This window comes from Microtus ochrogaster, linkage group LG8 (genome assembly GCF_000317375.1).
Source record: "Microtus ochrogaster isolate Prairie Vole_2 linkage group LG8, MicOch1.0, whole genome shotgun sequence".
Lineage (NCBI taxonomy): Eukaryota > Metazoa > Chordata > Mammalia > Rodentia > Cricetidae > Microtus > Microtus ochrogaster.
This window is the reverse complement of record NC_022033.1, coordinates 22,160,678-22,172,453: the sequence shown is the minus strand read 5'-3', so window position 1 is coordinate 22,172,453 and position 11,776 is coordinate 22,160,678. Positions and strand designations below refer to the sequence as shown.

The window sequence follows — 11,776 nt, the reverse complement described above, 5'->3', positions numbered from 1 at the left end:
AGCCACATCCTCAGCTGCCTCTTTTCAAGTATTCCTCTGTGTGTGTGTGGTGTGTGTGTGTGTGTGTGTGTGTGTGTGTGTGTGTGTGTGTCTGCATGTGTGCATATGTGTACACGCCTTCCTCAATCACTACTTTGTTTTTTGAGATTTGGTCTCTCACTGAACCAGGAGTTTACTGATCCAGCCATGCTAAATGGCAACAAATCTCAGTGGCCATCCTGACCTCACCTTCTCTGTGCCGGAATTATGGGTGCACACTGCCAAGCCCAACATTTTGTATAAGTGCCGGGGACCCAAAAGTCTTCACGCTGGCACAGCAAACACTTTACCAACTGAGTCATCTCCCAGTTCTATGCACTTCTGAGACAGCGTCATATAGCGCAGGCTGCCCTCAAACTTGCTTTGTGGCGGAGGATGACTTTGAACTCCCGACCTTCTTGTCTTCACCTCCTGAGAACTGGGACTGCAGGCATGTGCACACCAGCTTTGTGTGATTGTGGAGTTTAAATTCAGGGCTTTGTGTATGTTGGGAAAGCTATGGCTCCAGTTCTGGACTGGCCTTGAACTCAGTCCTACCTTAGCCTCGTGTGTGCACACATGAGGAGGTCCAAGATAACTCCACAACCTCAGGTGTTGGTCCTCTGTGGCCATCTTTTTTTTTTTCTGGTTTTGTTGCTGTTGTTTTTTGGTTTGTTTTTGTTTTTGAGATGGCATCTCTCACAGGACTGGAACCAGCTAGGTCGGCTAGCCTGGCTGACCAATGAGCCCAACTGACCTCTCTCCACCTCTCCAGCCATGGGATTACAGACGTGATTAGCCACACCAACTTGTTTGGCTCTTTATGTTTGCTTCCTTGTTTTTGGTTGGTCGACTCCTCTGACTTGGTAAAGGTTTTTGATTTAATTTTATTTTATGTGTATGGATATTTTGCCTGCATGTAAGTCTATGTAACACATGCATGTTTCAGGCGGCAGCCAGGCCAGGAGAGTGTCAGATCCTCTGGAACAGAGGTTCCAGATGCTCGTGAGCTCCTGTAGGGTGCTGGGAATCCATCCTGGTCCTTTGGAAGAGCTCATAACTGCTGAGCCATCTCTCGGGCTCTGGTTTGGTATTTTGATCCTCCTGCCTCCACTTCCCAAATTTTGGGATTACTGATGTGTACTACACCCAGTTATGGTTTGGGGTTGTTTGTTGTTTTTATTGATTTTTTTGTTTGTTTTTGGTTTCACTATGTAGTCCAGGCTGGCTTCAAATTCACAGTAATCTTCCTAGCTCAGCTTCCTGAGAGCTGTGATTATAAATATGATCCTAAAATTGCTGTTTCCTCTGCCTAGTGCTGGGGATGGACCCCAAGGCTCAAGTGTTCTAAGCCAAACTTCAGCTCTCAGAACTGAGTTTTCTGAATTGAACAGATAATATAAATCTCAGTCTTAAATCGATGTGGGGGGAGTCACACTAAAGACGCATTCCCCAGGAAGACCCTGTTTCCTAAAATGGCTTCTCTTCCCCGCGGGCGAGCTGCCTCTCAGCAGCTTTCAAGGAGGTCCCGCTTCATGCAGGGTCTGGTTTCCATCCCTTCCTTTGCTCAGACTCTAAGAACCCAAGGTCAAGGTTCAGGTGTGGACAAACAGTGTTGAGCTGCGGCCAGTTGTCTTGAAACTACAGCCTCCTTGCTCAACGAAAAGGGAAATTCCCCTTTCGTCAGTGCTCTGTGTTCATTAAAAAGACGTCTAACGTGTCTAGACGTACAAAGGCATCTATCTCGGAGCACCCTGTCTACCACAGTGCTAGACAACACAGTCAGGATGAGTTCACCACCTAGCATTACCCCAGGAGGGTCAGATGGTGATGCAGAGTGTCTCTTCCAGTGATGCCTTAGAATCCCTAAGTCAGGCCATAGCATCTGCTCCAGTGACAGGGAGAGAGGGACAGAGGGACAGAAACCTGCTTGTTCCCCATTTCTTCCCAAGACTCCTTTAAGAAACTTCCAGGGCCCTGCTGTCTGTATGACAGCCATACAATGAAAGGAGTTACAGGGCATTTGACCAAAAGGCATTCTGGGATTGGAGATCACACACTACACCTTTTAGCTGCACCGTCCCAAGACCAAAGATGTGCGTAAGTCTTGCCACAGACAAGTTTTGTGAGGAGAAGAGGTACCCTGAAGGAGCGGCCTACCTCTGTTGCCATGGGGATGAGCCAGGAACTGAGGACACTCACCTTCACGACATACACTCTAACCAGAAGCTTGATGGGCCGGTTCTGGGGGATCCCCCTGGAGATCTGAGGCTCTGAGAAAGATGCTGCCTCTGACTCAGGGTAAATGAGGAAGGAGCCCTGAGGTGGAGGAGACAATTACATTAGATTTATATGTGAGTGCTTTGCCTGCATGTACATCTGTGAGCTTGGTCCCCGAGGTCAGAAGAGGGTGTCAGATTCCCCAGAACTGGAGTTAGGGAAGCACCCTGTGGTGCTGGGAATGGAACCCTGGTCCTCAGCAAGAGCAGCCAGTGTTAACTGAGGAGCCACCTCTCCAGCCTGTAAGCTTTTCCAGACCCTTCTCAACCTCTCTTTCTTCCCCGAAGTATACCTTAAACTTGCCCACAAAGTGTCCAGATCCTTCCTCTCCATCTCCAGCCTGGCCGCCTTGCCCTTTGTACAGGGGGAACACATTCAGCCAGTCTTCGAAGTGGTTGAACTCCTCCTCTAAGGAGTTGTTGTAGATCTGAAAGGTGAGGGGTCTCAGTGACAACTCTGTACCCCAAGTCCAAGGGGCACCCTTCTCCCCAACACCCCGTCACCTTCAAGGTGGCGATTGCTTTTTTCCGAGGTCCAGAAACTTTGGTATCAGTTCTTCCCTGCTCCTGGGCCTCCCTGTCCGCAGAAATGAGGTGGGTGCCGTCTGAAAACAGCAGTGAGGTAAGAACGGTGGGGACAGCCGGGCGGTGGTGGCGCACGCCTTCAATCCCGGCACTCAGAGGCAGAGGCAGGTGGGTCTCTGTGAGTTCGAGGCCAGCCTGATCTACAGAGCGAGTTCCAGGACAGGCTACAAAGCTATACAGAGAAAACATCTCAGGGTGGGGGGAGAGAGGGGGGGGGAGAGAGAGAGAGAGAGAGAGAGAGAGAGAGAGAGAGAGAGAGAGAGAGAGAGAGAGAGAGAAAATATGAATGTGAGTATGGGGATAGAGCGAGAGCAAAAAGTCACATCTCTCACCTGGGTCCCCAGCGTCCTCCATCTCATCCTCATCGAAGTTGGACTGAAATCAAAAGGCAGGTCAGAGATCCCTTCCCCTCCTTGGCCCACCCTCCCTCCAGCTACGCAGCCACTTCTTTGTTAAAGTGGCCTTTACTGTCCAGTCCTGTGTTGTTATAGTCAGTCACCGCCACCCACTTAGGGTCACTGAGCCCTTGAAATGAGGTCTACACTGCAAGGTGCTGGGAGTTGAAACACATACCAGACTTCCTGGGAGAATATAAAATAGCTTATTAATTTTTATGATAATTACTGGTTGGAACCATATTTCATATATGTTAATAAAACATTATTAAAATTATTCTTATTTTCCCTTTTATTTTTTAATGTGGCTATTAATAAAATTTTTTTAAAAAGTTGAGACAGAGTCTCATGTTGGTATAAGCTAGCTTTGAACTCCTGACCCTTCTGTTACCACCTCCCAGGTACTCACTGGTAGGTACTGAAGAGCTAGAATTCTGCACTCATTTTTTTAATTTGTTTGTTTTTGAGCCAGGTCTCAGTTTGTGTCCCTGCCTGGCCTGGAACTCGCTATGTAGACCAGGCTGGCCTCGAACTCACAGGGATGGAATACAGGGATTAAGAATATGCACCATGCTGGGTTCACGTTCTATTTTGTTAGACAACAGAGCGCTGGGAGGCAGAAGTACTAATGTCCAACTACTGAAATGATGAGAAAGAGGAGAAGAGATGGCTGCAACCAAGAGCTCTGGAGCACACAGGATCTGCTGGATGAGACTCCCCCGTCCTTTGCCCCTCCATTCCTGCGAAGCCCTGCTCCACCCACCTGCCCTTGGAGCTCCTGCAGCGAGGCGTAGTACTTGGACCACCAGTCCATCTCTTCTGGATCTGGGATGTCCTCCTCCAGCTCGGGGCCTTGACCCAGGAGCCCTAAGGTGAGCTTCAGAGGAGCCTGAGGTAGAGAGGCCCTTGCTGCTCTCAGCCAGCCCACCACAGACCCTGACACCCCTCTCCAGCCTTGGGAATCCCATCACCTTCAGGATCCGGCTGGATAGTCCTCCTTCAGCCCCGAAGGGGTCTCGAGACTGCTCTCCTGGGAGCAGGGAAGAGAGCCCATGAGTTTAGACCAGTAGACACCAGACTCCAAGCCCCACTGGGTGTTCCACTGGAGCCATTGCTACCAGGGCCCAGAGGGGCTTCTATCTGTGGCTCCTACGGAGAAAGACTCCTAACCTTGAGGGCCCTTTGGCACCAGGTCTCTTGTATCCTCCTCTGGTTCCTCCTCCTCAGGGGGATCCTCATGACCCTGGAGTGTGAACTGCAGCATGTTGGAGACAATATGGGAACCCACAAGGACAGTCCGGCCAAAGGCCCGGCGCTCAATCACCAGGATGCTGAATGGGGGCTGCAGGTATGACTGTTCTGGCAAGTCCTAGAGACAGGAAAACGGGAAGTGATTCCCAGCCCCAGGAAGGAGGAAAGGAGCTCAAAGTAGTGGGGAACAGGGCATTCTGGGCTCAGCTCCGCCACACTGTCAGTCGCTGTGGCCTTCTGACTCTGTGCCCCAGATGAAGAGGGGACACAGCCCTGGACTCACGGACTGTTCTAAGTATGGTGACTCAGCTGATATGAAGGGACTTTGTCACCTATGAAGTGTGACCAGAAACACAGGTTAGCGTTTTTCCTAGAGGGTGAACGCTCAACCTGCAGATAGAGTCAGAACCATTAAAATATGTATGGATTTGACCAAGTGATTGCCTAACTATCCCTGGCACCCAAGGGGGACAAAGACAGTGATGATACCAGTAGTTAGGTCACTGGCTCATTATATACAAAGAGGAAAAATAGAGCTACATCAGAGAAAAGCTTCTACCTTTCCCTGGAATTAAATTATTATTAGTTTTTAAAAAGTTTTTAACTAGAGTCTTTGATACCCAAGGTGTGGTGGCACACACCTGTAATTCCAGTATTTGGGAGTCATGGGATGCATGACAAGTTTGAGGTCAGCTTGAGTTACATAGTGGGTCTTTGCCACTAAGTATCAGGAACAGGATTGACTGTTTGGTTGTGTGTTTAATTTTTGCAGTTCCTTATATTTCCTAGATATTAACCCCCATCTTGAGTAGATAGCTTGCAAAGATTTAAAAAAAAAAAAAAGAAAGAAAGAAATGGCCAACAACAACAGAAATGTGAATGACTATTTTGCCGGGATGTATGTCTGTGTAGCATGTGCATGCAGTGCCCAAAAAGGCCAGAAGAGGGCACTGGATTCCCTAGAACTGGAGTCCTAGTCAGGTGCTGAACCCAGGTCCTCTGAAAGAGAAGTCAGTGCTCTTAACTGCTTAGCCATCTCTGCAGCCTCACAATAAAGTGTTCAACATCCTATGTCTACTGTCCACATGTCCCACACGTGTGCGTCCACAATGCATCCACAGTGCACACATGAGAACACAAACACAATTTTAAAATGTAATGCGTTAAAAAAAAAAAAAAAGAAGAAATTCTGGCAAGGATGTGGGGAAAGAGAAACCCTTGATGCTGGTAGGAATGCAAATGGGTACAGCCTCTACCCAGCCTCTATGGAAGCCAGTATGGAGATTTATCAAAAAGCTACAGTGCTAGCAAAATGGCTAAGTGGGCAAAGAGCAGTTGCTGTGTATGGATGATGGCTGAGACGCATGCAAAGGTGGAGGGGGAACTGAGGTCTGAGACCCAAGCAAAGGTGGAGGGGAAACTAACTCACAAAGTTGTCTTCTGACCTCCACCTGAGAGGGGAGTGGGGGGGAGGAGAGAAGAGAACAGAAAGGGAGGAAAATACTGCTTTGGACCTAAGCATGGGCTCACAGCTGTAATCCCAGTATACAAAAGGCTACAGCAAGAAGATCTAAAGTTCTGGGCTGCATAGTGAGATCCTGGCTCAAACAGTAAATAAGTAACAAGAGAATAGAATAACATAAATAATTTGTCCATGGTAGCAGACATATTTAATCCCAGCACTCAGGAGGCAGCGTTTGAGGCCTGCCCGGCCACAGTGTGAGTTCCAGGTCAGTCAGGGCTACCATGTCTCAAAATAAAATAAACAAAACCAAAAGGACAAATTTGATGAGACCCTAAATTGTATTGCCAGAATCTGACCCCCAAACCCATCAATCATAATAGAGACCACACAGGGTGAGAAAACAATCCAGTGGTGGGTGTTAGTCTCCACGCGAGGGACAGTCCAGTGTGGGGTGCTAGTCTCCACGCGAGGGACAGTCCAGTGGGGTGCTAGTCTCCACGTGAGGGACAGTCCAGTGGGGTGTTAGTCTCCACGTGAGGGACAGTCCAGTGGGGTGCTAGTCTCCACATGAGGGACAGTTCATTGTGGGGTGCTAGTCTCCACGTGAGGGACAGTCCAGTGTGGGGTGCTAGGCTCCACGTAAGGGTCAGTCCAGTGTGGGGTGCTAGTCTTCATGTGAGGGACAGTCCAGTGTGGGGTGCTAGTCTTCACGTGGAAGGTTCTGACTCCAGCACCTACCCCTCAAAAATCATTATTAAACTAAATCATTTTTTAAAATATACCGTATTTTTCATGCTTTAAATATTTATTTTATTTTAAACTATGTGTGTGTGTACATTTGTATCTTTGTGGGGCATGTACACAAAACAGGTGCCCAGAGAGGCAGTGTCAGAGACCCTGGAGCTGCACTGATGTGGCTGCTAGGGACCTGTTTCCTCTGGAAGAGCAGCGCTGGCTCTTAGTGGCTGAGCCATCTCTGAAGCCCCAGACTGTATTTCCCTTCTCATGCCTGTATTTCAGAGACTGGAGGGATTTTCTCTTATTTATCATTCAGGACTTTGGCTAATCCTTCCATTCAACAGAGCCAAGAGAATGCTGCCGGTCTACAGGTTAATCCAAAGGTCAGGGAACCACAGCCATGTTCATGGCTCTCACTGCCAGCTTTTGTAGGTTTTATCAGAACATAGTCGTGGTCATTTCTACTCTGTCTATTGCTGTTTCCCCTATAGCAGCGAAGCTGAACAGTTGCAGATAAAATCCCCAAACAGTCTTTAATGGAGAACGCTGCTCCTGATCAGCGTAGCATAGCCACCTGGACCTCACTACCTACTCCCTGCTTCACGCCTCTGCCCACAGCCCGTGTTCTGTTCCCTCCTCACCTGGACCTCACTACCTACTCCCTGCTCCATGCCTCTGCCCACAGCCCGTGTCCCTGCCCCTCCTTACCACTGTCATATGCTGGACAAGTTCTGTGAAGTTAGGGTTCTCGCGGTAGCTGGCCAGAACTTCAGACTCCATGCGTCTCCCGGCCACTTCTAGAACAACCTGAGGCCTTTCCACCTCAAACAGGTGCACACGACCCAGGCCTCGCAGACCCCAGAACAGCACCTAAGGTTGGAAAGGGGGAGACTCAAGGGCTTGAAGCTGACATGGAGCCTCCAGGCTGGGGGAAGGGAAAAGAGGCCTTGCATGCTTGTCTTTACCTCAATGCGGAACTCCCTGAGCACAGGGCGCACGTGTGGAGGCAGGGCCAGGTGTCCCGAGATGGGCTGAACTAGGGATGACAGGTCCTGGGGCTCCACATCGCTAGGCACTGAGGGCTATAAGAAAAAAACAAATCAGAATTCACGTCAAAACGGAGAAAGCCTAGGCTTAGGGATGGGTCATGGGTTTCTGTGGTGGGTTAAAAAAAAATGGCCCCTAAAGAGAACGGCACTAATGAGAGGTGTGGCCTTGCTGTTGGAGGAGGTGTGTCACTGTGGAAGTGGACTTCAAGGTCTTCTGTGCTTAAGCTACACCCAGTGAACAGTTCACTTCCTATGGCCTGTGAGTTAAGAAGTAAGGACTCTCAGCTACAGCACCACGTCTGCCTGCACGCCGCCATGTCTCACCATGACGATAATGGACTAAAACTCTGAAAATGTAAGGCACCCCATGAAATGTTTTCCTTTTTAAGAGCTGCCATGGTCATGGTGTCTCTTCACAGCATTGGAAACCCTCGCTAAGACAGTCTCTGTGAAGCAGAGATGCAGGGCAGCCAGACAAGGCTGGATGTATAGGAAGGATTTCCCAGAAAGCAGACGCATGTACAGAAAGTGGTGCGGGAGCCTGAGGTGTTCATGAAGGATAAACCCAGGATGAACAGCGGTCTGGATTCTCTAGGGGTCGAATCCTGGCAAGATAAGCCTTGGATGTGTCGATCTATAATTGTGGGGTCAGGGTGTACAATGAGGTCACCCCAAGAGAACCCTAGAGACACATTCTCTTGGGAAAGAGACTAGATGGTTACCCCTTGGGACACCCTGAGACTGCATGGCCTGATGAATAGGAATGTGTACATCCTGCTAGCCAGACCAGAACATTCTAACCTCGAAGTGGCCACTGTAGTCCAGTTCAATGAGTTCAAAGGTAGCGATGACTTCTCCAGCGGTCTGTGATCCCTTCCTCAGCGGGAAGAACTGTAGCTCCGGGCGCTGATATGGGTCCTCTATCAGCTTTACCTTTGGGGCTGCAAGTGCCCTGCCCAGGAACACAGAAGGGCCCTGTGGGAGCAAAGCGGGGAGGAAATAAAGGCGATATAACTGGTTGTGGTGGCTACATCTTTAATCCCAGCCCTTAGGAAACAAAGATGGTAACCTCTATGAGTTTCAGGCCAGCCAGGACTAAATAGCGAGACCCTATCTCAAAAATAAATGTTGGGGGATGAGATGCTCAGAAGTTAAAGGGGAGGCATCAAGACAGTAGGGATGAAGAGGCTAGAAATGGGGTGCAGGGAGGGGACACACTTACAAACTTGTTGTGGTCAAAGATGTTGATGATCACTAGCGGAGGCTCCTCTTGCAAGTGTTCCCGCCTGCCATCCACAATCAGCTGGTCAAACACCAAGAGTTCATCCCACAGGGGGCTCAGTGTCTGCTCCAAGACCTTGAGAACCATGCAGAAAGAGATAAAGGCAGATCAGAAGGGGACCCCCTACACACGCCAGCAGACAGTCAAAGAGATACTTTAACTGTTTGCTACCGAAAGCATGGGTGTCCAGATCTGGTGTCTCCCTGTGGTCATCTGCCATCCTCCTGCCGTAGCTCTAAAGTCAACACCAGGAAACAATGGTTTCCTGTTCTCCACTGTCTGAGTCAGAACCCTACCTAGTGCCCTGTGCTGGACACCCAAAATGGAAAGAGAAACTTAGGGCCTTGGATAAGAGTGCTCCCCCTCCATCTGTGCCCCAGCCTGGCCCTCACCCGTGTGGTCTGGCACTGGGTAGAGATGAGGACACGTGCAAAGGGGTCCGAGAGGCCACTGTCATCTGCTGCCAGCACACCCCGGGCCTGGTACAGGTGAGCCCGCAGCTGGAAGTAGCTAAAGTCTGGGATGAGGAAAAGGAAGGGGCCATGCTTGTTCAGGGGACCACTGGAGTTTCCCAACCCATGAGCCCCCATGGAGGACAAATGGCAAGATTGACTGTCCCCTGGCCCTATACTCACCGTCCCGGTAGAGGCTGTGAGGCAGCCCAGCTGAGGGTTCGGGCAGAAGATCTGGGGGCAGCTCAGAGGTGCAGGCCTTGGCTTGCTTGGCCAGTCCCAGCCACAGAAAGAGCTCCAGCTTGGCACAGACTTCCCCAGGGGCGGCCCCAGGTGCCTATGCAGGATGGAGGCATGTTGGGCCTCCCAAAGCATGCCCCAAAACTCTCTGCCAAATGGTAACCCAAGCTCCCCAGTACAGGAAACAGGCCCTGTTTCTATCTTTCTTCATTCCCTCCATCCCAACACATACCTCACACTACCCTACTTCCTATACCACAGCTCTAACCCCAGATTCTTAATCTGTCCTCTCTCCTTTGCCCCCCCTATCCTCAACACATTTAAATTCTCTGTCCTTTACTCCAAAGGTCACTGATGTAGGATTCCCCCCTGTATGCTATGAATATATTTTATTACCATTGGTTAATAAAGAATCTGCCTTGGCCTATGGAAGGGCAGAATATAGATAGGTGGGAAAACTAAACTGAATGCAGGGAGAAAGAAGGCAGAGCCAGAGAGACGCCATGTAACCACCTAAGAAGCAAGAGGTAACAAACCATGAGCCTTGTGGTAAAATATAAAATAATAGAAATGGGTTAATTTAAGATGTAAAAGGTAGCTAGAAATACACATGAGCCATCGGCCAAACAGTTGTAATTAATATAGTTTTTGTGTGATTATTTTGTGTGGCCAGGAAATGGAAAGGCAGTTTCCCTGTCCCCTGGCCCTATACTGCATATGAATGCAGGTCACAGCTTTTCTTTGTTAGAAACCCGCTTGAGTATCTTTTCCAGACACAGCTCATTTGGAAATTTTCTGTCTGTAATCCAGTTCTGCTTACAAGAATGGTCACTCTCCTTCCTCATTAATGAGTCTGTGTGTCAGCCTCGTTAGCCAAAGGGCCAGCATAGGCCCAGGGCAGACAAGTTTGCTGTTCAGCTGACCTGGACAAAGCCATAACCTCCTTTTGTCCTTTTGGTCGGTGGGAAACAGTCAGGGAGCTCCTGGTTGAGAGCCACAGGCCACCACCTCTGATGCCCTGACCTGCTTATGACCCCCATTCTGTCACCAGCACCTCCACCCCAGACCAGCCTCACTGTGAGTAGAAGGCTTTGGATCTTCCCACAGTCCCGGCCTCGCTCCTCCTCAACCACGGAGAACAGCACATCCTGGGCAGGGATGCGGGCATAGGCCACACGGCGCTGGCCGCTGAACATCCAGACCAGCACATCAGGGAGGGGTGCCTGCGGCTGCAAGCAGAGGGCAGGGTTACCTGGGAGTTTGGAGCTGATACTCCCTGGGCCTTAAGCTTAGGCTGTATGGGTAGTTCAAATGGCCTGACTTTCCTGAACCCCTGGCCCTGTGGTCACCTGCTCCTTGACCACTCCTCCTGGAAGCACCAGAGGGCACCTCAGACTCTAAGACCACCTAATGTCTCCACACAGCATTCTGCATTCTGCCCGCATCATTTTGAAGTCTACAGTTCAACGGTGTTAAGGGCATTCACAGTTGTGCTGACAGCCATGCATCTCCAGAACTCTTATCATCTCACAAAGCAGAAACTCAGCACCCACTGGACACGAACTCCCCATTTCCAACTGAGGGTCCAGTTCCCGATACCCGCAACGAAAACAATAACGCAACACGTAACAAAGCTATGACTGGCAAGCTGGCTCAGGGCTGAGGACCTGGATTCTGTCTCCAGCACCCACATGGTGGCTCACATTCATCTGTAGCTCCAGTCCCAAGGGATCTGATGCCCTCTTGTGACCACAGACACCAAGCATGACCATGGTGCAAAAAAACATACACACAGACAAAGGATTCATACATGTAAAATTAATAAACTTTTTAAAAAAAACAATGAAACTAGACAGAATGCATATTCATATCCTCAAATGTCATTTGACAAAAGGAGGTTTTCATTACAAATTTTAAAGACAGGACAGGGGTGTGACTCAGTGGTAAAGCATGCTTACCATGGGAGAAAGGAAAGGAAAGAGGGTGGGAGGGAAGGAGAGAGAGGGAGGGAGGGAGAGAGAG

General features: G+C 49.6%; 1 protein-coding gene across 1 annotated transcript in view; it reads right to left on the bottom strand.

Moving 5' to 3' along the window:
* Window positions 1–11,776, bottom strand: part of LOC102001491 (fer-1-like protein 4) — a 35,496-nt gene that overhangs the window by 7,358 nt on the left and 16,362 nt on the right. Inside the window, exons 22-35 of the mRNA XM_005363153.1 lie at window positions 10,831–10,983; window positions 9,698–9,851; window positions 9,455–9,579; window positions 9,003–9,137; window positions 8,582–8,755; window positions 7,697–7,813; window positions 7,440–7,601; window positions 4,448–4,646; window positions 4,249–4,307; window positions 4,041–4,166; window positions 3,215–3,257; window positions 2,802–2,902; window positions 2,591–2,725; window positions 2,221–2,337 (exon numbers count right to left, since the gene is read on the bottom strand). Of these exons, the coding sequence (XP_005363210.1) occupies window positions 2,221–2,337; window positions 2,591–2,725; window positions 2,802–2,902; window positions 3,215–3,257; window positions 4,041–4,166; window positions 4,249–4,307; window positions 4,448–4,646; window positions 7,440–7,601; window positions 7,697–7,813; window positions 8,582–8,755; window positions 9,003–9,137; window positions 9,455–9,579; window positions 9,698–9,851; window positions 10,831–10,983 (1,800 nt within the window). The remainder of the gene's footprint in view (window positions 1–2,220; window positions 2,338–2,590; window positions 2,726–2,801; window positions 2,903–3,214; window positions 3,258–4,040; window positions 4,167–4,248; window positions 4,308–4,447; window positions 4,647–7,439; window positions 7,602–7,696; window positions 7,814–8,581; window positions 8,756–9,002; window positions 9,138–9,454; window positions 9,580–9,697; window positions 9,852–10,830; window positions 10,984–11,776) is intronic.